The 23793-nt window shown below is 37.9% G+C and overlaps 1 protein-coding gene and 1 long non-coding RNA gene across 2 annotated transcripts; one reads left to right on the forward strand and one right to left on the reverse strand.

Moving 5' to 3' along the window:
• STEAP4 (STEAP4 metalloreductase) lies at window positions 1-23490 on the reverse strand. Its single transcript, XM_077766791.1, has 5 exons — window positions 23443-23490; window positions 5376-5833; window positions 4170-4697; window positions 2472-2636; window positions 1-451 (listed from the first exon to the last, which is right to left on the reverse strand). The coding sequence occupies exons 2-5, from the start codon at window positions 5829-5831 to the stop codon at window positions 164-166; spliced, it is 1437 nt and encodes a 478-aa protein (XP_077622917.1). The 5' UTR covers window positions 5832-5833; window positions 23443-23490; the 3' UTR covers window positions 1-163.
• LOC144233759 (uncharacterized) lies at window positions 5392-12704 on the forward strand. Its single transcript, XR_013335751.1, has 3 exons — window positions 5392-5471; window positions 12216-12297; window positions 12511-12704. It is a non-coding gene; the product is annotated as an uncharacterized LOC144233759 (long non-coding RNA).
• Window positions 23491-23793: the final 303 nt, after the last annotated feature.

The following is a 23793-nucleotide window of genomic DNA, read 5'->3' on the forward strand; positions in this document are numbered from 1 at the left end:
TTCGTCACTAACCTGAGATTTAATGGTGTTCTGTTCCTATCTGTCAAGTTCTCAAAGTCTGGCAACCGTTCTTTCTCTGTTAACAAATTTCAGGTCATGGTGGGAGAAAAATGCTCTCTTAACTGTGCCCATTGTATAGTCTTCTCTAAATAAACATACACTACTACAGTTCAGAGTCCAGATGGACTGAACTTTGCTTTAAATATCTTTCTCCATTCAATGTCGGTTTCGCATCCCTCTCCCAGCCCTGGCGGATCCGTGTAAGGGTCTTGTCTATACATGGCAGGATGAGGATGAACTTGATCACCAGCACGATGCAGGGAATGATGAGTGCTATCACGTAGGCTGAAGGAAGGCACCATATGACACTCGAAGGACTGAGGAATCTCTTGCCACCATACACCATGGTGTGGGCTGTGCACAAGATCAGGGTCAAATAACCCAGTTTGGACTATATAAGCAAGAAAAAAAGATGTACATTAACACTATATTTACGTTTTAAAATGAAACACACTCTCAGCCAATGCAGGATATTTATTAACAACCATAAACCTTTGACATCTATAATATTTAGAACAACACTCTGCTAAGTACTGGAGAAAACATTAACCCTCCTTCAGGTTGATAAATATTCCATTTTAAAAAGGTTGTGCTTACAAATGATATGGTGATTTCATCCTTTTTAATTTTTTTTAAAATTTAGTGTTTATTTTTGAGAGGGAGAATCCAAAGATCCAAAGCAGGATCCAGGCTCTGAGCTGTCAGCACAGAGCCCAACACGGGACTCGAACCCACAAACCACGAGATCATGACCTGAGCTGAAGTCAGATGCTTATCCAGCTGAGCCACCCAGGCGCCCCAGTTTCAGCCTTTTTTTTTTTTTTAATTTATTCTTGAAGTATAGTTGGCATACAATGTTGTATTCATTTCAGGTATACAACATACTGATTTGACAGTTCCTTATGTTTTGTACTGCTCACCATGACAAGCATAGCACCAGCTGTCACCATGCTATGTTATTACAATATTATTGACTATATTCCCCATACCTTTCATTCCTGGGATGGGTGAAATAGAGGAAGGGGATTAAGTGGTGGTTTCATCTTAACATGGCTGGATGGGAAAGTTTGCCAGGAGAAAAACTCTTTTGAGTTAGAATAAATAATATACTGTGGTTTCTTCCCCAATGGTGAAACTCTTTCCTTGATCAACTCTTCTGGAGGCCAGAGATGAATAAGACAGTATGTCCTCAAGAAGCACCACATTAGTTTATGTTACAGACTAAAGGCAGATGCTAACTAATTTCTATTGCAATAAAGAACAATTAGCAAACTTTACTTTTGTTTGTTTGTTTTGGCCTAAATTCTAAAGCTCAATGTTTATTTCTGTCTTAATGCTTTGACTAAAGGTATTACCATGAGAAAATGCTGACTGCATTTGTTCTTTGGGAGAAACTGCAAGACTTTCAGAAATTCAAATAGTTTGATAAAATTCTAATCTAATTCTAGTTACTAATGGTCTTTTCTTTTATATTGGTTAACAATGAGCATGCATCAGAAGAATCTAGAAGGCTTGTTAAAACACATTGCTGGGCCACACCTCCAGAGTTACTGGTCCATTTGGTCTGCGTGGAGCCCGGGGACTTGTGTCTCTAATAAGATCCCAGGTGATGCTGAGGTTCTAGGTAGCACACTTTGAGGACTACTGGTCTATAAGAATAGTAACTAACTGCTTTTAGTGAGGTGTCTGGTGGTTGGTATGTGGGCAAAACCAATTTTCCCTCGTAGAGACCAGCACTGAGTCTGGTATAACACTCTAACAAACCTTTCTCTGATGGTTTTAAAGTTGAGTTTAATATATGACTTTTTGTATCAATATGTCCATATTATAAGGCAGTTATTTAGAAATAGGAATTTTGTCTTTGGGTTTCTTTTCACCTTGTGTCTAGCATATTCCTACACACAAAGTTTAATAGTTACTGCCTTTTACTCTATACTTATACCTGTGGCTCTAGGAGTAGTCAGCAATCTTGACAAGTAATGCCCAGGTAGGAAATGAAACTAATATGGTATGCCTTTTGGTACCAGAGTTTAACATTTGTTTTACTTGCTATTTTTGTAACACTGCTAGGGAAGTGAAGGAGCATAATGAAAGTCTGTACATAGTATGAGAGAAAAATGAAAATATTTATTAAGTCAGACTTATTTTGCAATATAAAGCAGATTAAATCTTGAAGTCCTTGGGGCACCTGGGTGGCTCAGTCGGTTAAGTGTCGACTTTGGCACAAGTCATAATTTCGCGGTTTATGAGTTCAAGCCCCACATCAGGCTCTGTGCTGACAACTAAGCGCCTGGAGCCTGCTTCAGATTCTGTGTCTCCCTCTCTCTGCCCCTCCCCTGCTCATGCTGTGTCTCTCTGTCTCTCAAAAATAAATAAATGTTTAAAAAACAAACAAATCTTGAAGTTCTTACCTGGACAAATCGGAACTCTCTCCAGTTGACCATGTTGCTCACGGATGGCAAGGAAGTGATTCCTAAGAGTACAAACAGGAAAAATCCTAGGATTCCCAAAGCTATATATGAATCATTAAGCCAGGCAGTAGAGGTGCTAAATGGATCTTCTCTGTTTGCTGTTGCCTAAGAAAAATTATAAGCAATTTTTAAAAATTACATATTTTTTACAAACTGCCCAAACTTTTAAGGGGATTGAAAAATACCTCTGCATAGTATATTTGCTCAGGACAAATCATATGTATTTCTTAATAACCACTTGAAAATAACTATAGAGAAATATACACTTGGAAATGATATTTCTTGGTAGAAAAAGTAATTGGTTCTGGTAAGACTTTAATATAATAGTTGACTCTAGGAGTTGTGTAGAAAGTTTTAATTGACCCTATAAATTCTAAAACAAAGTAAACATTTACTTAAACCTTCTATACCATATGGCTTCTTGTTCTCCAAGCAAAACTTGATGTTCTCAAATGATTATATCTGGATTCTGTTCTTCTGCTTTATATGTTGATTATTCACACACACAGTTTGGGTTCTTTCACGTTTATTATGTCAATATATAGCATCAAGTCTGTCACACCACAGACTGAGAAAATCCAGACCCTTTAAATGGGACTATTATCCAAGAATCTCCCATGTATTTGTTTGAAAAATAATGTAGAGAAATCCACAGAAGTACCATCAATGAGTTATTAACTTAGAAACTTTGAGACTGCAGTAAGATTGATCAAAACCAATTATTTCCAAACTAGAACGAATGGATGGCACTTCCTCTAGGATCATTTTATGACTCTCTGAGCTGATTCTCTCTGAATTGTTCACTATGCAGAAAATAGTATTTGACATTTGCTTTAAATTGTTTAGTTTTCTAGTTTTTGAGGACGGCTTTCTGCAAGTCAAATACTAATGGAGTTATAAGCACCCTTTGTGAATTTGTTTACCTTACTGTGGCAGAGGTTTGAACAGCCCCCTTATTTTTATAAGATGGTTGTTTTTGATTTCCAAAAGGAAGAAGCATGCACAAAAGAAGCTTGAAAACATATTGGTTTACATTCATTGACTCCTCTCCTTCCCTAAGAAATTCAAGTAAGTGTTATTAGTTTTCCTGAGCCTCCAAATCTGTCAGTTTGCCAGTATCCCAGTGAATCCTGAGAGTACACATCTGCACCCGAGTGAACTGGGGAATCTAACTTTTATTCTCACTAGTTTTATGAGATCTCAACCAATTCATTTAAAAAAAAAAACCTAAAACCCAGACTCAAAAAACCCTAAATGAAAACAAGAAAACCCCAAAGAAACAAGAGCTATAGTCTACATTTTTTAAAAAAAATAAAGATGGTTTGGGGCACCTGCGTAACTCAGATGGTTAACCGTCTGACTCTTGGTTTCACTCAGTTCATGGTCTCACAGTTCGTGAGTTCCAGTCCTGCATCAGACCCTGTATTGACAGCGCAGAGCCTGCTTGGAATTCTCTGTCTCTGCCCCTGCCCCCTTTCTCAAAATAAATAAATAAATAAATAAACAAACAAACAAACAAACGTTAAAGAAAAAAAGATGGTTAGAAGAGTGATTTTTTATAATTGTGAAATGGAATATGATGTAGCAAGATTTCCCTTTGTTTAAGGAACCAGAGAATACAAATGAGTAGAGATTTACCTGGGTAATGGTTCTGTTTTTCAGTGTCCATCGTACATAATAACGAATAGGAATCACAAGTGTGTAGAGGACGTGAAGGAAGGCAAATCCCAGTGCCATCAAGCCCAGCTGCTTTCTGCAAAGCATCCAATGGTCAAGCCAGTCTGGGAATCGGCGGTATTTTGTACCTCGGTACAGTTGCAGAATGGCAGCAATAACACCAGGGAGGTAAACCAAGGCAAGTAGTGTAAGTGCTGCTATTGGAAAGATACGATTTGGAATGGAAATAGCCAGGCGAAATGACCTGTCTTTCCTACCATTAACATAGGGATAGATTATATCTCTTATAACACAGTAGAAAAAGAAGAAGACACACAGAAAAGCAGACAAATAGAAGGGGAACTTCCACATTGGAAATAGTTGCAGGGGGTAGTTTTCAATTTCTTTGGCTGCCATGAGAGATCCTCGATCCAGTGGAGTAAGTCCAAGAGTATGAACGATATCCATCACTTTTTGCTTGGCTTTGCTGTCATTTCCACAGATGAACACCTGGGTTAAGAATAATTAATTTTGTACTTATTCTTTGTTTAATAATTACTTTGAAAGTCTATGTAAGCACAGTGCAGAGCAAGGACACACAGTAGTGAACTGCTTTTCAAACAAGGATATAGAAGCAACATGTTTTCAACTTGCACATGCACGCTGGATAGTTAAGTACCAGAGTTGAAATTGAGAGTGGTTTTAAGCATATCACACAAACACAATAGGACTTGGTTCTCCATAGGGTGATAGTTTGATTTTTCTTCTGTATTCATGGGTACTACATCACTTTGGGATTACTTTTAATCTCTGAATAAATGGAACCAGTTTCATACAGTGTGATGGGAATGGAAAGGATATCCATCAACAATTTAACTGTGTTACTTTTTAGTACTTATAAGAGGCGTCTGGAGACTGACACCATTGGTTTCCATCCAACTCAAAGCTGAGGGTGCTGACAGTGGGAAATAAATCACAACAATTGACTGCTTGGTTAAACCCAAGAAAATTATCCATGGCACGTATTAGCAAATTAAAGTGTTTAGTGGGTATTTTGTTTTGTAATTACATTTTGGCATCTTTGAGGTAAATGCACATTAAAATATTTACTTTTTTAAAGATTGAATGTAAATTAATCATTTATTTTTTTTTATTTTTATTTTTTGTAAATTAATCATTTAATCTCACCTGCCGATTTGCATCCAGTGCTCCGGACTGGAGAGCCCAGGCTGAGATGGTGTTAAATGCTTTCACTACGTGAGTGCCTGGCACCAGCTGAGCAAGGTACTCTGCATTAGATTCTGGATACTGATTGATTTTGAGGTTATTGCTGATGTCGACCAGTATTTTCCCTTTGAGCACGTCAGTTAGTTTTGTGAGAAAACCATAATGCTCTCTGTGAACTGCTATGATGATGATGTCCGATTTCTGGGCCGCTTCTGAATAGCTGAAGACCTCTGCACCGTTGGGCAGCAGGCTGGATTTCTGGGGGTTTCTGCTTCCAAAAACAATAGAATAACCACACTGGAGCATTTTAAGTGCCAGTGATCTTCCAAAATCTCCAGTTCCAAAAATACATACAGTCTCTTGCTTTTCTGAAGAATTCATAGTAAAAGGAAATGCATCTGTAGACGTTTTTTCCATAACTGAAAGATAGTAACAGAAATAGTCAACAAAATCTAAATGCTCAACATGACAGTTAATGAGAATCATATCCAGGGAACAGTGATCGACAGAGGTTGCTCTCATCTTCTAATGAATTATCTCAAGCATATTCCCCACAGAATTTGGAAAGAGAAAATATTTTCATATATATGCTCACATGTGTCTCATTTAACAAAATCACTGGTGAAAAATTTTGTCTGTTGGATAAAGAGATGCAGTGAAAAGCCAAGACACTTATTGGTGGGTGTTTTAAACCATGGACATGTGTTACAATGATAATTGCATTTACCTAACACTTAACAGTTATCAGAGTTCTCAGAGCAAAATCTAGCAAAGAATGCACTAGTGAGGAAATTGTAGACCAATTTACTTATGTTTTATGATACAAAAATCCTAAATAAAACATTAGCGAACAGAATCCAGCAGCTTATTAAGAGAAAGTGCTCATTGATCAAATGGGGATTATTCTAGGAATAAATATAAAGATTAGATCTTTAAATTCAATATTAGGAAATCTATTAATATAACTTACTATATTAGAAGATTTAAGGAGAAAATATAGTCAAATTTAGGTATGTTAAGTGGACATATGTTAAAATTTGACATTTATTTTTGATTCATGGTCAAAAAGGAACAGATAGGTATTTCCTTAACATACAAAATACCTCCCTCAACCTAAAATAATTAGTATTATACTTAAAAGATAATTTTTAAAAATTACCAGAAACACTCCCAATAAAGTCATTAGATGGACAAACATATCTGCTTTGACCACTTTAGTTATTATTGTTTGGAAATTCTAGCTAACACAACTAGATCAGAGTAAAAGACTTGAGATACAGAAATTCAAAAGGAGTTGTAGATGATCAAACTGTAATTCTTGAAAACTTGAGAAAGTCAACTGAAAAGGTACCATACCTATAAAATCAATCCAACATTTTGTTCAGGAAGCCAATTAATATCAATACCCTTCATATATTAAAAAATAAATTCAAAGATTTAATAGAAGGAAGGACCCTATTTACAGTTGCAACAAAATAGAGAAAATATTTAGGAATAAACTTAACAAGATAAGACAGGTACAAGAACTATATGAATAAGAACTAAACATGCCCTTAAGACCCAGGGAAGATTTATGTAAATGGCAAGATACAGCATGTTCCTGGATGGACTGGCTCACCTTTATACAGATGTCAGTTTTAACTAATTTAATCTATAAATTCTGGAGAGTAAAGTAATGAATAAGGGGCTAGTTCTATTCAGTGTTTAAAGATTATAAAATTAAAATAATGAAATATGGCAGTGTCACAGGAATAGAAAATGTTTCGTGAAACAGTTAAAAATATAGAACTTGAGCTAAATATGAATCATCCCAAATTAGTGAGAAAAGATGGATTATTCAGTAGCAAATATTGATACAACTGAAAAGTCACTTGGAAGAAAAAGTTGAACCTATACCTCTTGCTCCCCTTCTAGGTAAATTTGAAATTATTAAAGATTTAAATTATCTATCTTATCTTATCTTATCTATCTATCTATCTATCTATCTATCTATCTATCTATCTATCATCTACCTATCTATCTATCTAGAGCCATAATAGAACTAGATGGAACTATGGAGATTTCTTTTTTAACTTGAGAGGGCAAAGGCCCTTTTCCTATAAACCCCTGAAACCATTAAAGAATAAAGGAATAAATGTGATTATATAAAAATAAATAATACCTGCAAAGCAGAAACTGCTGTAAGCAAAATCAGAAGATCAACAAAACAAAAAAATATTTTTAACTCCTACACACACAAAAAAATTGCCAGGATGCCTGGATGGCTCAGGTCATGATCTCACAGTTCGTGAGTTCAAGCCACACATCAGGTCTGTGCAGACAGCTCAGAGCCTGGAGCATGCTTCAGATTCTGTCTGTCTCTCTGCTCCTCCCCTGCTCATATTCTCTTTCTCTCTGTCTCTCAAAAATAAACATTAAAAATAATAATAATTGTCCTTTAGAAAATTCGGCAAAGGTTGGAAGTTGACTGTTTATCCTAAGGTGATATAAAAGAGTATTTAGTGTAGTAAAAAGAAATCTAAATCTTACCCAAAATAAAAGAAATGTGAGTTGAAACTAAACTTAGACACTGTTAAAAGCATGTGAGTTACTTTTTGAAAGTTTGTGAAATTAAAAAAAAATTTTTTTTGTACATTTATTTTTGAGAGACAGAGAGAGACAGAGCACAAGTGTGGGAGGGGCAGAAAGAGAAGGAGACAGAATCTGAAGCAGGCTGCAAGCTGTCAACAGAGAGCCCAACGTGGGGCTTGAACTCAAAAAGTGTGAAATCATGACCTGAGCCGAAGTCTGTCACTTAACCGACTGAGCCACCCAAGTGCCCCGAAAGTTTGTGAAATTTAAATAAAAAACAGATCAAAAGTTCTCAAAGTTTCTCTAATCTAATAAAATAAACTAGGTTTTTTTCTTTTAGTGCTGAATTTTCTCAGATTTTTTTATTTATTTTATTATTTATTTATTTATATATTTGTTTGTATGTTTGTTTTTGAGAGAGAGAGAGAGAATCGCAAGCAGGCTCCATGCTCAGCATGGAGCTTGATGTGGGACTTAAACCCATGACCCTGGGATCATGACCTGAGCCAAAACCAGAGTCAGACCCTCAACTGACTAAGCCATCCAGGCATCCCTATTATTTATTTTAAATAACATTTATTATTTAGTTTAAATTTTCAGTTGATCCTTTTCTTTCTTCTTTCTTTCTTTCTTTCTTTCTTTCTTTCTTTCTTTCTTTCTTTCTTTCTTTCTCTCTCTCTCTCTCTCTCTCTCTTTCTCTCTTCCTTTCTCCCCTTCCTTCCTTCCTTCCGTCCTTCTGTCCTTCCTTCCTTTCTTGTCTCTTTTGTTCAGTAACATATCTCCAGTACAAGAGCATTGGCTATGACAGACTAGACAGTTCCTGCTAAAATTTGTTGAATGATACTAGGAAGGTGCAATATAGATGTTAGAAATAGCGGTTTGCTCTGTGTGCTGACACAGTGTAGGGCACATAATGAAGAGGAAGTCAAATGATTATGGTGTAAGCACTGGGAAGAATAAGGGAGAAAGAAGTTGAGAAGGATGTTGTAAAGACATTACTTCCTTTAATCCAAATGGGTTTAAAGTAACACTCAGTAAATTTGCTGTGGAATTTTAAACCAGATGTAGTCACTATTTAATTTTACAGGGTGGATTTCATGTTGATTGTAGAGCATATGAAGCTTGCACCTTTTTAATGGGATTTCAGAAATTTGCCCTTTCCATTTAGCTTGTGAAATTCTTACATGAGCTTATCCAAAAATGTGTACCTGTATCACGAGCAGACCATTGAGAGCTTTGGAGGTAGTCAGAAGTCATGGAGGAAAAGGACGGGACACACAAGACATCCTGTGCTTCCACAATAACTCTCTGAATAACTGAATTAATCATAGCAACTGAATCATTTTTAAAACAGCTGGTGACTGATATCCTGAACTGCGCCAGAGATGGTTGTGACCACATGTCGGAAGCACCTGAAGATGATACAGGGCCTCTCAGATGGGAACATAGCTGTGCCTTTGAAAAATTCTTTGTGGCATCTACAAATGCAAATTACTTTAGCAATTTATATTATATTGGTTAATTGCTAATCACTTAACACCTCCTTCTTACAACTGAACCCTCAAACTGGTAAATGTTCCCTTAATTACTGTGAGTGTGTTCTAAGGAGATCAGTCAGGTGGCTATCCCCTCACTTTCATCTAGTCTTTTATCCTAATACATTATTCTTTCTCTCTTATATTTGGATAAACCTTTGCAAGCAAAATACAGATTTGATAAAGTTGACAGTGTCTGATAATGAGATGGATGATATCTTTATTGACATATTCCCATTTGGATCATCTTAATTGTTGCAAAGTGAGAGTGAGAGAGTCCAGACTCTACTTTGACGATTTGACCACTACCTTAATTTATTCTAACCTGTCATAAAATTTTTTTCAAGTGAAGATATGAACTAAACAATACTATATTTTTACTCCAATGTTTTTTTTTAATGTGAGGCTTAAATGTACGGCTTGAACACATGACCATGAGATTAAGACCCTGAGATCAGGGCACCTGGGTGGCTCAGTTGGTTAAGCATCCGACTCCTGATTTTGGCTCAGGTCATGATCTCACTGTTTGTGAATTTGAGCCCCACATCAGGCACTGTGCTAACAGCATGGAGCCTGCTTGGGATTTTCTGTCTCCCTTTCTCTCTGTCCCTCCCCTACTTGCACTCTCTCCTCTAAAAAATAAATGCATATGTAAACATTAAAAAAAAAAAAAAGACCCTGAGACCAAGACCTGAGCTGAGATCAAGAGTCAGATGCTTAACCAACTGAGCTACCCAGATGCCTCTATCTTTGCTCCAACTTTTACTAGCACTATCAGCTTGGGTAAGTTACTTAAACTCTTGGTGTCTCTGTTTCATCATCTTTAAAATGAGATATTGGTAGTACCTACTTAGGAGACAGTGTGACGATTAGGTAAACTAATGTATCTTAACACAGTTCTTGAGATATAGAAAATGGTCAACAAATTTTCTAATATTAATAGATTATTCAAATAATTTAGTAATTTTCTAATTAACCAATCTATTAGTTACCTAATTAATGAAACCTTTATACAAATTCCGTAAATTAAGGGTTAATTATATTGTTATGACTGATTATTGGAAGTATATACAATTTATCTGGAATAGTATTCAATAATTCTTAAGAAGATTCTTTTTCACTTATTTCTTAAAATTCCTGTATAAAATGGCTTTAAACCATATGAATTAATCAAAACACAGATATATAAACAGTTCAAGAGTGAATTTCTCTCATTTGTAATTCTTATGTATTTTATTTTAATATTTTCCTCTTAAAATGCAGTTTTGCAATCTAGTATAACATACTTGGGCTGTTACACCAACTATTAATATTATTTTCACTCTTGGGGCACCTGGGTGGTTCAGTTGGTTAAGCATCTGATTATTGATTTCAGCCTAGTTCATGAGTTTGAGCCCCACATTGGACTCTGTCCTGACCCTGCAGAGCTTGCTTGGGATTCTCTCTCTCTCTCTCTCTCTTCTCTCTCTCTCTGTCTCTCTCTCTTTCAGCCCCTCCCCTGCTCACACTCTCTCTGTCTCTCTGAAAATAAACGAACTTAAAGATATTTTCACTCTTAAACTTTCAGACACATCACTGGGCAAATTGAAGGTACAAAGATGGTATTAAAATGTCACTATTGGCTTAGAAAGAAATATAGTCATTACATTGGGCAATTAGTTACTCTTTATCAAGTTATAAAAGTTATAAGGTTGATAATTGTGTTGGCCACATCTTGATCTCCTCTTCAAATCCTCCTATCTACTTTTAGTTAATGGGCAGTAATGGAGCTCTGCTGAACTTCCACTGCCTATCAGAGGCTTATTTTGAGGACCCACATCATATCTCTTGATTCTTGTCCTGAGTTTTCTCTGATACCTGTATCTGCTTAGCATCAGACACATGTGACTCATGGGGCCATCACAGACCAATGCAGGATGGGACTCCTTGGATAAATGTTTACCCTTTCATTTTCTGGCACACAGTTCTGACACATTTTATAAGGCTCTTCAGAAAGCCACAGTGGATTAGAGCACCACTCCTCCTTAGCAGTGGCCAAATTAATGCTCTCTCCTGCTGTCTTTCTCACGTTCCTAGTTTATGCCCCTCGCCCTTCACTCCTACTCCTTGGAATCACTTGGAATCACCTCGTAAATTCTGCATGCAAACCTTTGTCACAGCCTCTGCTTGCAAATCAACCCAGGGTAATACAACTTTTTGATTATTATTTGTTTTTATGGAAAAAGCCAAAAAAGATCAGACCTCAGGTTATTATAACTGGGATGATGAAAAAACATGTGAAAAATAAAGTTATTAATTCTTTGGAAGAATTTAATTCTGAACTCTTGGGGGAAAAGTGTAATGACAAGAGTTCATAAAAAGATGTATGCATAATTGAAACCACAAGGGAGATCAAGTTGAGGGTTCGTTTTACAGAAGGTACTATGTAAAAAAAGAAGTTAATGCCCATTTCTTAATATTTGTAACTCAAAATAGCTCCCATGTGTAAACATGGGCTTATGTAGGTAGTAAGATTTCTTATGCCACTTAAAAAAAGTTTCCTAATCCTATTTTACTTTTAGATGTAGGATGGAAACAATAGAGAAAATAGGAAAGGTGGTACACAAGAAGCAGAGGTATTAAGGGAAAGTGGCGTTAAGATAGTTAAAACATAATATAGTGATTTCTTTTTCCTTCTGCTCTTTAAACACTTCAGGTCTGTTAACAGGAAATAAAACAAGAATACCCCCTGGATTGGAAAATCATTCAAAGGCTCTTCGAGCTGAAGGCCAAGACAGGTAAAGTGATCCCTCTGGGCATTCATATAGATTAAGAGATTAGTAACCAATAGATGCAAAGGTGGTGAAGTTGACTTGGAAGAGCCATGGTAGTAGCCACCAGAGAAGCTTGTGCGCCTGCATATGGGTACAAGCATGTGCGTGTGTATGAGGCATTAAGCGGGACCAGGTGTGGATCATGTAGTCTTACCCGTCATCTCCCTCTCTCTGCAGACCCCACCCCAGGCCCAGGGAACCCAAGACAGCATTCTTCTGGGATGTTCCAATGAGGCCTCTCATGAGGAAGTTAGGGCTTGTATGGCTTGTGCATTTCAGTTCCATCACCTCCCAGAAGTCAGAGATTAGAGAAGGTCCGACCACTTCCAATTTAAGAGGATTCTAGCATATTAAAAATATGGAAATGTACCAACAAGGTAACAAAAAATTGCATGTTTTATATGTTTATGCTTAATAAACTAATGCTATTAACAAAATAATCTTTTTATTTGAAATAACCTATTGAATCACAGTAAGTTGTAAAGATAGTAGAAGAGCTTCCTGGGTATCCTTCATTTCCTCCAGTGGTTACATTTTCCATGGCTATAGTACAGTATCAAAACTGGGAAACTGACATTGGTAGAATGTGTGTGTGGTTCTGTCATTTTATCTCATAGGTAAGTTCATGTCCCATAGGTAAGTTCATGTATCCACTGGGGCTGTCAGGATACAGAACTGTTTCAGCACTACTCCCCTCTCTACTCTACTAACCCTTAGAAATCATCAGTCTCTTCTCTAATTTTATAATTTTGGCATTTTAGAATGAAATATAAATGAAACCATGTAAAATGTACACTTTTCATACTGGTTCCTCCCCGCCCCCCCATCCCCTTCATGTAATGCCTGTGAGATCCATCCAAGCTGGTGCATGTATCAGTTTGTTCCTTTTTATTGTTGACTGCTGGTCCATTGTATGGACTTCATTTTCTTATTTGCTACTATATGTCCTGTTTGGTGAAAAGTCATCTTGTCATTGGCCATTTTCTAATTGGATTTTTGTTTTCTTAACTGTTGAATTTTTATATATTCTAGATATGAATCCTTGGTCACATAGGCGGTCTTCAAATATTTCCTCCCACTCTGTAGCTTGTTTTTTGATCCTGACAAGGGTCATTCACAGAGTAGAGGTTTTTAATTTTGGTTACATTTAATAGATTGGCTTTGGGGCACCTGGGTGGCTCAGTCGGTTGGGCGGCCAACTTGGGCTCAGGTCATGATCTCACGGTACATGGGTTCGAGCCCTGTGTCGGCATCTGTGCTGACAGCTAGCTCAGAGCCTGGAGCCTGTTTCAGATTCTGTGTCTCCCTCTCTCTCTCTCTGACCCCCTCCTTCTCACACTGTCCCTCTCTCTCAGAAAAAAAAAAAAATAGATTGGCTTTTTCCTTTTGTAGGTTGTGCTTTTCATGTCCTGTCTGGGAATTCTTTACAACCCCTTGGTCCTAAATATTTTCTCCTCAAAGCTTGATAGTTTTATATTTTACATATAAATCCATTATCCATTTTGAGTTAATTTTCATATAAAGTGTAAGGTTTAAATCATTTTTTTTTTTGCCTATGAGTATATAATTACTTCCCTATTAGTTTTTAAAAGACCATCATCCTTCTTTCATTGAATTGCTTTTGTACCTTTGACAAAAATTAGTTGCCTGCACATGCGTGGCTCTATTTCTGGGCTTTCTGTTCTGTTCCATTGATCTATGTGTCTACATTCTGCCAATTCTATGCGGTTTTGATGACTTAAAATTAGGTAGACTTATTTTTTCCACCTTATTTTTTTTTCAATTTTCAGAACTGTTTTAGATATTCTAGTTACTTTGCCTTTCAATATACGTTTTAGTAAAGTCCTATTCATAGCTATAAAAAATTGTGTATTTTAAATGCTTATACTTAACAAATCAATGATTTTTGACATGTTCTGAAAATAAAATGTAATCTATTTGTTTAGGAGATAATCACAGGCTGTATTACTATAGTAGTTCATATTAAAGTATAATAGCAGTGTGCAGTTAGTTATCTGATAAGTAGATACAAATCTAAACTTGTAAAATGGATTTCTTTTTATCCTAGGCAATGTATTTCTGTATATGCATAGATCTTATTTGGAGAATATATCAAAATAAAATTTTGAAGTCCCTTGTAGATCAGTAGCCAGGGGCAAATTGACCTTTTCCCCCTCTCCTTGCCCTGGAATAGAACCTGTTCCACGTTCCTTTAAGTAAGAAGAACAGGAAACAACAACCCAAAGCGTGACCCTTCTAAAAGGTGGGCGCTTTGTTGCCTTGCTTTTGGAAAATCGGCCATTTGTTTCCCCAAATGTTTTCATAGAATGAAGAGGAAAATGTGTAAATACTTAAGAATATAAGACCATTTGTAAAAATGGGAAGAGGAAAGAAAATCTTCCCCTCTTTCTCAGGTACACAGAGCCCTGAAAGGAAAAATTAGCCTTCATGAATCCTCTTATATCTTCTATGCTGATAAATTTATAGAACATACAAATCAAGTAAAATTCTTTGATATAAAGATTAAATCTTATATTAATATACAATATTAGAAGGCTTATTTGTATTTTAGTTTACCCAATTTTAAATATTTATACAAACCAAAAATGCAAAAAACAATGCTTCACTGAAAAAAGGTTTGGAAGTAATCATAAAAAGGACTATAAAGACAAAGCTATCAAGATCACAACACACAATTTTGGGTAAGAGAAATAGTGTGCTGGGGACCATGATAAAACCATAAGCAGACAAAGAAGGACTCATTTATAGAATTTGGTTTGGACATGAATGCAGGGGGAGGGCCATGGTGGTAGTATAGACAGACAGATGTCTTCATGACACTCTTTCCAGACTTTTTGTTCAAGGTGACTTCCTAGAATCATTAAAGTTTATAAAATGCAAACCCCCTACAAAGGAACCACTAGATAGTAGTGGTTCTCAACCCTGGTATACATTAGGATCATGTAGAGAACTTCTATAACATACTGATGACCAAACTCCTGGAGAGTCTCAGTCAACTGGTCTAGGGTAGAGTCTGGGCATTTTCTTTCTCAAAAACAAGTCCCCTAGATGATTCTATTTGAACCAAGAATGCAAACCGTTGCCTGTTAGCTTTTGGTTAATGGTCTGCTACAGTGGTTCTCTACCTGGTCATACATTAAAATCAGCTAGGTAGCCATTAAATGCTAGGGCACCACCCCCTGAGATTCTGAATCAGTTGGTCTGAGGTAGAGCCCAGACATCTGTATTCACAAACAACAACACAAAACTCCAACCCAAACAAGCAATCAATTCTAAGGGGAACCCAGGGTTGAAAACCAGTGCAAATGAGAAAAAGACAAGGCTATGTTTTTTGGAGAGAGATGGTAGGGAAGGGAAAGGCAGAGAGAAAGCAGGGTGTTGATGAGGTTATAAGGGGTTGTAGGATCATTTCACCTGCTTTACAACTTTTCCACTAAATACTCATTGGCTGAGTCTGAGAGACTAGAATTCCTATTTTTATGAAAACCAGAGGCAAGAATGAGTGTGTAAGATTCACAAGGAGGAAACTCAAGGGATCCAGACTCAGAGTTTGATGTTAAACTACCAGGTAGGCTTTTGCTCTGTACCTATCTCCAGGAAACCTTGATAAGTTGTTCTCTATGAGCCACAAAGTTTGTTGGATCAAATCCCCCCACAGATCTACTACAGTATTCCTGAATTTGAACAGTAACTCTCACATGGTGACATACACTATCTCATTTATCATTTGGACGGAACCATTATTAAAGATATTCTCCACCTTTCCTCACTTAAGTATTCAGCTTTGAATTCTGAAACAGTTGTTCAATCCAAGATTTTGAATTCTTTTGGCAGGCAGTATCGCCACTGGTGTGATGGCACACAAATCCAGGGGTCCAGCTTGACCCCTTCCAAGGAGTTAGAATACAAATAACATTTTTAAAGTCTATAAGATGTGACACATTTTTCATTTTAATTTAATGCCTGTAAGCAGGGATTTTTTTTTTAGTCCCTCCTTCCATTTTATTATTCCTTCTGAGTTTCAACCTGAAAGTCCTACATGACTTGACAACATATTTGTGATGAACTGAAGCCCATCAATTAAGGATTTCCTTTCATCACGAGGCAGAGGGGCTGCAGGGATTTCTACAGTGGTGCTAGTCTTCTTGTGATTGGAGTATTTGTTTTAATACGTCCGAGGGACAAATAGAAAGCAAAACATATTTTAAAAAATTTAAAACCTTCCACTAAAACATGAACTCCTCCAGTGTTTTCACTGAGCTATTTCTGTATTTAGTGAGATCAAGGTTCTTCAGAGAAAGCAAGCATATTTGCACTTAAGCATGTATTATTTTACTGACAGGTATATATTATTGCAGCAAAATCAGAAGACGTTGGCTTAAAATGACTTCTGATTGCAGTTTATGAAAAATGTAACATGTCTATAATCAATGGATTTTTCTAACTGTGACTTTTGACATTCAGTCTTCAGTTGCACATATGTTATTTGAAAATAAAATAGTGCATTTCTTATTTTAGCCTTATCGTTAGAAGTACCTCTGTTAGTAAGAGCCACAGACAAAAATATATCTAGCATTTAATGCCCTTATTCTAAATAAAGAAGCCACTGTAGGTTGGTTGCTGAAAAACTGACAAATTATTTCAATTGTTTTGTGAGAAAATATTATTTATCTCATAGCAACCAAGTTTACTGATGATTAGCTTTTATGCTGGCCCACAGAATCATATAAAAGGAAATAGGAGTCTTAACTTGTACAGTTTGGTCAAGTCACAAGAGCATAACTAATAGAACCTTCACATTAATGCTCTGTCGGAATATATACTTTCCCAGGTGTTGCTAATAACTAGAACCAGCTATGGCCTGCGCTGCAGCTATAATGATTCTGTTAGTAACATTTCACTACCACCCAATGAATTACCAAGACAGCAAGGAAATGCAGATCTCTATTGTCAATTTTAATTGTACTTTAAAAGAAAAATTATTTATTTTTAATTTCAGTTCTCTGTGAAATTCTCATTCAACCAAAAATCTTATTAATACAAGTTTTCACATTTGGATTTCAGCGGCATCCGTAAAGATAAATGAAGATTGTATCATGATTCTCTGGCCAAGAATTTTATCATGCAGGTTCATTAACCACTGACTAGGTTGGTTAATTTATTTGATTGAAGCCTGGGGCTCATGACAGCAAGTCAGGAATTTAGTCACGTCTGAGTTAATTTGCCTTGACCTCTATTTACCTTCTAAATGCTGAACAACTTCTTACAAATCTGTAGTTCACCACACATTCAGCATCAAGGCAGAATTGGACTTGCCACTGTCAGAACAACAGCTCTATCTTGCCGATTAGGTGGCATTTGGCTTGTACCCACTTGAACATTTGCTTGTTTGATAATTTGGTGTTCCCGACAACCCACTTCATATTTAGCGTCAATTGATGGGTTTTGCTTTTTCTAGGACTACTCTGGTCAGGGGTATTTAGCAAGTAATCTGACCATTTCAATTTTGAAATGTAAACTCCCTATAAAGAGTCATTTATCTTCATATTGAGGCCACTAGGAATGATCTAAATATTGATAACTGCCAACTTAGTTTGGGGGTAGAGGAGTGTTTCTGTGGATCTGATCCCACTCCTAAGTCCCTGCTGATGAAACTCCATTCTGCTTCATATTGTCTATCTTCTTACCATTTTTTAATAAATCCCCTGCAGGGGGGCGATTCACACATTCTTAGGAATATAGTCTTGTTCATCTTTTGGGTACCATTTTCTTCTCTTTCTAAGCTAGCTCTCAGAGGCAAGGACTCCGCCGTGGCCAGAGTGCCTCTAGTGTTTGCCAAGACTGATCAGCTTGATCTTCAGGGCCAGGCCTGGCCTTGTAGCTGCTCTGTGTCTTACCCCAGGGGACAAGATGCTCTTGAAATTGCTCCCCTGCCTCCCTGTGTTATTCTCTGATATACAAACTTGAGACCAGTGCTAGTTGATAGATATTTTTTAATGAGACAGCACCTTCTTTTAAATTCCTCGGTTTTCAATGTCAGCTCTTTTCAGTGGTATGGCTAGGGGCTGGCTTGCCAGGTAAGACCTTGAAATTAGCCATGGTAGGAATTTTCACACCATGGAAATCAGCAAATGCTATAAATTAGGACTTTTTAAAATTTTCCTCAGAAAGCCATTTACCAGCACCCCATTGGCTCTTTCCCTACCTCTCACCCCCATTTCCCCAAGAATTGCATGTGACCATGGAAATAGGAAAATAATTTGGCTGATAGGATGATACAGTTTTCCAGTCCTGACTGCACCTTAGGCCTAAATTCTTTCCTTAGGAGCCTCCCATCTCAGCAGGCTCCTAGGCTTTAATGAAAACAGGGTTTGTGTGGCTCCCTCCTACCCCTCAAAGGTCCCACACCCTTTCTGCCCCACATATGGGGTTAATACAATGCTGGGTTTCTATTTAGAAATTAGATAGTTCTAAATTCCTGCTTTCCTCGGGGAGATAGCGACAGGAGCCTCTTTGTGTATGACTATTCCCAAACCCGTATCTTCCCATGTTTCAGATATGCCTCAAGAATGCACAATTTGGGATCTTAGTGTAGGAAAACCAGAAGCAATTGGCACACTTTCATTATTAACTACTGAATCAAACCATTTGCCAACCTGCTAACTGCTTTCTTGTCAACATCTTCCTCTTTCTGATACCACTCAAGTCAGGGCTATTGAATAGAATGAAGAAATCATTTTAGTACTAGGGTAATAGAGAAGAAATAACTGGAACTATGATAAATATTTTTTGTATAAGAATGATTTGATATAACTTAATTCTTTTGAACTGTTCACTAGACTTTGTATCTTATACCATGCTTTCAAGTATTAAATAAGGGCTAAAATGTTTTACTTAAGTTAAACTAATTAAAACCTTTAAAAATTCAATATTCCAATTTTCCTGACCTCAGTTAAATGCCTTAATCCTATTAGACCATTCTTTAAAATGAATTAGACTCTAAAGTATTATAGTTACAATTTTTTTAATGTACCTTACCCAGTATAGCAACATAATAGGGTTACTAAAATTAAGGTTAATGAGAAGAACCACGAAGGTTCCTGCAATTTCTTCCTCTTTTAAAAAAAAAATACTTCCAGTAATTCCTACTATTTATTTTATATGGACCATACAGTACAAAGCAACCTTATGCTTCTCCCCAAATGGCAAGTAGTTGAAACTGGACACTTTGACCTTAAGTGGTACACTGCAGGGGGCATCCCTGCTCAGAATCTACTACATTCACAAGGGTCCACATCTTCCAAAATAAAAATCAGTGTTATCAATGTCTTGGTTGGCTTTCATGTTTACAACAGACTTTTTGAACAGGCTGTCTGTGCCAGGCCCTGTGCTGTACTCCCTCTTGGGGAGGACATAGACACATCATTAAACTGCTATAATACTGTGTGAATGGACCCAAGCAGAGGACTGTGCAGAATGGGTCCCAGGTTAAAGAACGGGCACTAGTTGATCTGGGAAACAGGACAAGGAAGTTTACTAAAGTCTGTGCAAAATTGCTTCAGCCACTGTTTAACTTGGGCTCAAAGCCGTTTCTACATCCTGTAAAAAGAGCTAGTGCAGATGAAACATGCATAATCAGTGTGGACCATTTATTGCCCCCTCATATTCCCACGTTCCTCAGTTTTGGAGCCATCACCACTGAAGACCTGATTGGAGCCCCTGCTTTATTCTTAATGCCATTTTTTTCCCCGCCTTCCGTATTTAGAACTGAGGCAAAAGAGAATACCTAGTTTGGGTTCTAATAACCCTCTAAGAGGTGTGCTATGTAGTTATATTTTTACCTCTTAGGTTTCTTTTTATTCAGAATTATAGTTCCTAACTTTTCAAAATTACCCTTTGCACACACTTTTTTCCTTTTAGGATGAAAATTGAACTTTGCTTCAGCCCGACATTAGAACTGCTCATACAGTCTACATTTCAAAGAAACATATTTCTCTCAAAATAACTTTTCAGAAATATGTGACTGTCAAAGTACAATGTACCTATCACACAGGGTTTAATAAACTCTTCTAGAACATTGTTGGAGAAGCATTTGGATTAGGATGTCAGCGTCTTGCCTAGTTAGAATGGAAATCGTTCTTCTAGTAGAAGAGTGCATTCTTTTTGTAGTGGTATATTTCGAAAGATGATCTTCAAATAGCACAAGCATCCTTTGTTCTCTTTTCCTTAATGATTTTGGAAGAACAAACTGTTTATGTATATAGGCCAAGTATGTTTTCTTATCATGCATTGTTTTAAGCATTAATTATCCTTTAGTTATTTATCAGCTTTATTCCTTCCAGGATTGATTTCTTCTCAACAAAAGAACAAGTGTTAATTTAAATCATTTTGAAAAGTCATTCAAAATATCTCAAGTAGGCTTAACACATCATGCAGAACTGCTCAGATAGTCTTCATAATTGACTAATGACCCATTCTCTTTGGGTTTACAAAGAACAGAGACAAACAGGTGACTTCAGAGCTCTTGTCTTTGTAAATCTTATTTCTGTTATTTCGGGCATAAATGTAACTTCAAACAAACCCTCCCACCCAGAAAACCACAATATTTGTAGCCTGTGTAGAATCTTACAGTAAGAATTATAGGTAGCTGTGGGTGCAGACTTAACAAATGACCTTCTTCTCAGAGGACAACTCAGGGAAACAAGGTACAAGGTACCTTAGCAGGTCTTCAAGTTTGAAAAGTGGTTATGTACATCTATTTGCCAGTTGCTTTTTTAGCCTTCTTAAGATTTTAAAAAGAAATGATTTTTAAATAGCAGTTGACAAAAGATCTAAGTGACTTACAAAAAGAACCAGATGGTGAGGCTCACGAAACACTGGACTGTATTTCAGAGGGTGACTGCAGAATCAGTTACTTGGGAGATTTTAACAGGAGAATCTATGTCCTTTTAATAATGGCATTAACTATGGTGGGATAATGTAGTGGGGGTCCTTCAGGAGATCCTGAAATGCAAAGTGACTGCCCAGGGTTTCAATTTTGAAATACTACGACAAATGAATCTATTTTTTTAAAAAAACTGTTCAGAATGGGGCGCCTGGTGGCTTAGTCGGTTAAGCGTCCGACTTTCGCTTAGGTCATGATCTCGCGGTTCGTGGGTTCAAGCCCCGCGTCGGGCTCTGTGCTCACTGCCAGCTCAGAGCCTGGAGCCTGTTTCAGTCTGTGACTCCCTCTCTCTCTGACCCTCCCCTGCTCGCGCTGTCTCTCTCTCTCTCCTAGAAATAAATTAAAAAAAAAAAACTGTTCAGAATGAAGCTCAAGGCTCAGGGTTTTCAATTTATTAACAGGCTTATAAAATTTTATTTGGTTATTTCTAACAACAGTTAGTAAACTTAAGCAAGGGCAGAAGTCTGGGAATTGTTTTCAAGTTAGGGGTCAGGCCTTGTACACATCAGTCTCTGAACCTGAACTTGCTCTGTGAACTTCAGCAGAACCATAAATGTTGCCAACGGAGAAAGTGCTCCGACCCAATTTCTCTATACACATGTACCATTTACTTTACAACCTTAAAGCCTGATAAATAGGTTTTCTGGGTTGGCAATGTTTGCCACGCAGGTAGAATGCATGCAGGTGGAATTTCATTCTGTGCTAAATCACAGCATTCTGAAAAACTCGGGGCCTTGCAAAAGGCCATATCTCAAAAAAGTTACTGCTTCAAATAAATGTGCCATTTTATAAAATTACACCTACTGAATCAGAAAAAAATGTTCTTTCATGTGAGTGACATTTATATGACTGCCATTTATAGGGAATAGGACATTCTCACAGAGCAAGGCTGAAGAATGTTTTTTAAAAATTTTTTTTAATGTTTTATTTATTTCAGGGAGAGAGAGAGAGAGAGAGATACAGCGTGAGCAGGGGAGGGTCAGAGAGAGAGGGAGACACAGAATCTGAAACAGCCTCCAGGCTCTGAGCTAGCTGTCAGCACAGAGCCCCATCAGGCTCAAACCTACGAACTGTGAGATCATGACCTGAGCCGAGTCGGAAGCTTAACCAACTGAGCCACCCAGGTGCTCCTGAGGAATGGTTTTGAAAGCTGAGTGTAGTCTCTGAATGATAAATGTGGTAGAAGTCCAAGATACTTGTATGGGAAGAGATGCTCCATAACTGGGCAGTTTTGCCACAACAGTGAAACTTGCATTATTATGAAGAAAGTAATTGCTTGGTCATACTTACTGCATTAATGAGATTTTCTATATATTTCGAACCAACAGGCATCTTTAGTCATGGATTTTCACCTTGTTAGAATGTTGGACTGTGTGGATCATCTGGTCCACGGGCCTTTTAGTTTACATATGTGGAAAATAAGGCTGAGGTGGTGAGCTTCTAGTTAGAACTAGAAATAGAATTCTCCAACCTCCCTCGCCTATTCTCCATCCAACTCCCCTTCATCACACCAGTCATCTTTTTAAAAAGTTCTTAAATTACCATGGTGGTGGTGGGGGCGGGGGGGAAAACCNTGTCTCTGGACAAACTGGGAAACGGGGGATTTATTTACTCTTTACAATACACTACATTTTCAAACAGTATTTCTCTGGAAAAACAATCACTAAATTACAGAAGGGAATTTAAGTCAAGATCAAGGACAGAAGTGGTTGCAGATCTCAGGACACATTTCAGCTCCTGGTGAGGATCTGAGAGTGCAGAGATTGCCAAAATCAAATTCTTCCCGCGCTCTTCCTGGTGAGCGCCACAAGATCGCTCTCATCTAGAAGTTAAGATACAGAGAGGACATACAAACCCTAAGTCTTCCTTCCCCCTTTGGGTTTCTCCGCACCCTGGGGAAGAGATGAGCGATAAAACTCCAGGAAAAGAGATGTTCCCTGAATTGCTTAACTCATCGCGGGACACCCTTGGATGGCGCTTCCTGGGGGTGTGGGGTGCGGGCGGCGCGGAGTTTGCTAGCAACTTCTTCCAGGTGCTTTCGGGCTGGAGGATGGAAGCGGGGGCTCCACGTGGGCTGAAGCAGATAAGGGAGGGGGTGCCGTGCAGCGAAAGGTACGAGGCAGTAGCGGGCTACAGCGACCCACCTGCTAGGAAGTGCCTTCGAGGCGAGGCGGCCGCGGTCGGGCGCAGCTGCAGCGGGCGCGCCGGGGGTCAGCTCACAGCTCAGGGCTGCGGGCGGCGCCTCGCGCGCGTATAAGAGGCTGGAGAGCAGAGGGAGGGCCCGCTAGATTTCGCAAGATAAGCGGTGAAGAAAGCGTTTCCAGGAAGCGTTCAAACTGGGAGTCCCGGGCAACTGGAAGAACCAGAACTTCCTGTGCTGCCGCTGTGGCCGTTGCTGCAGATGTGCTGCTGGTATCGGCCTGCGGGGTTTCCAAGGGGTTTCCCCAGAGCCCGTGGAATCTGCATTCCAGGCAGTATTGAAATTTAGGGAGGAG

Source organism: Crocuta crocuta, unplaced genomic scaffold, assembly GCF_008692635.1.
Source record: "Crocuta crocuta isolate KB4526 unplaced genomic scaffold, BGI_CrCroc_1.0 scaffold165, whole genome shotgun sequence".
In the NCBI taxonomy this organism is placed as follows: domain Eukaryota; kingdom Metazoa; phylum Chordata; class Mammalia; order Carnivora; family Hyaenidae; genus Crocuta; species Crocuta crocuta.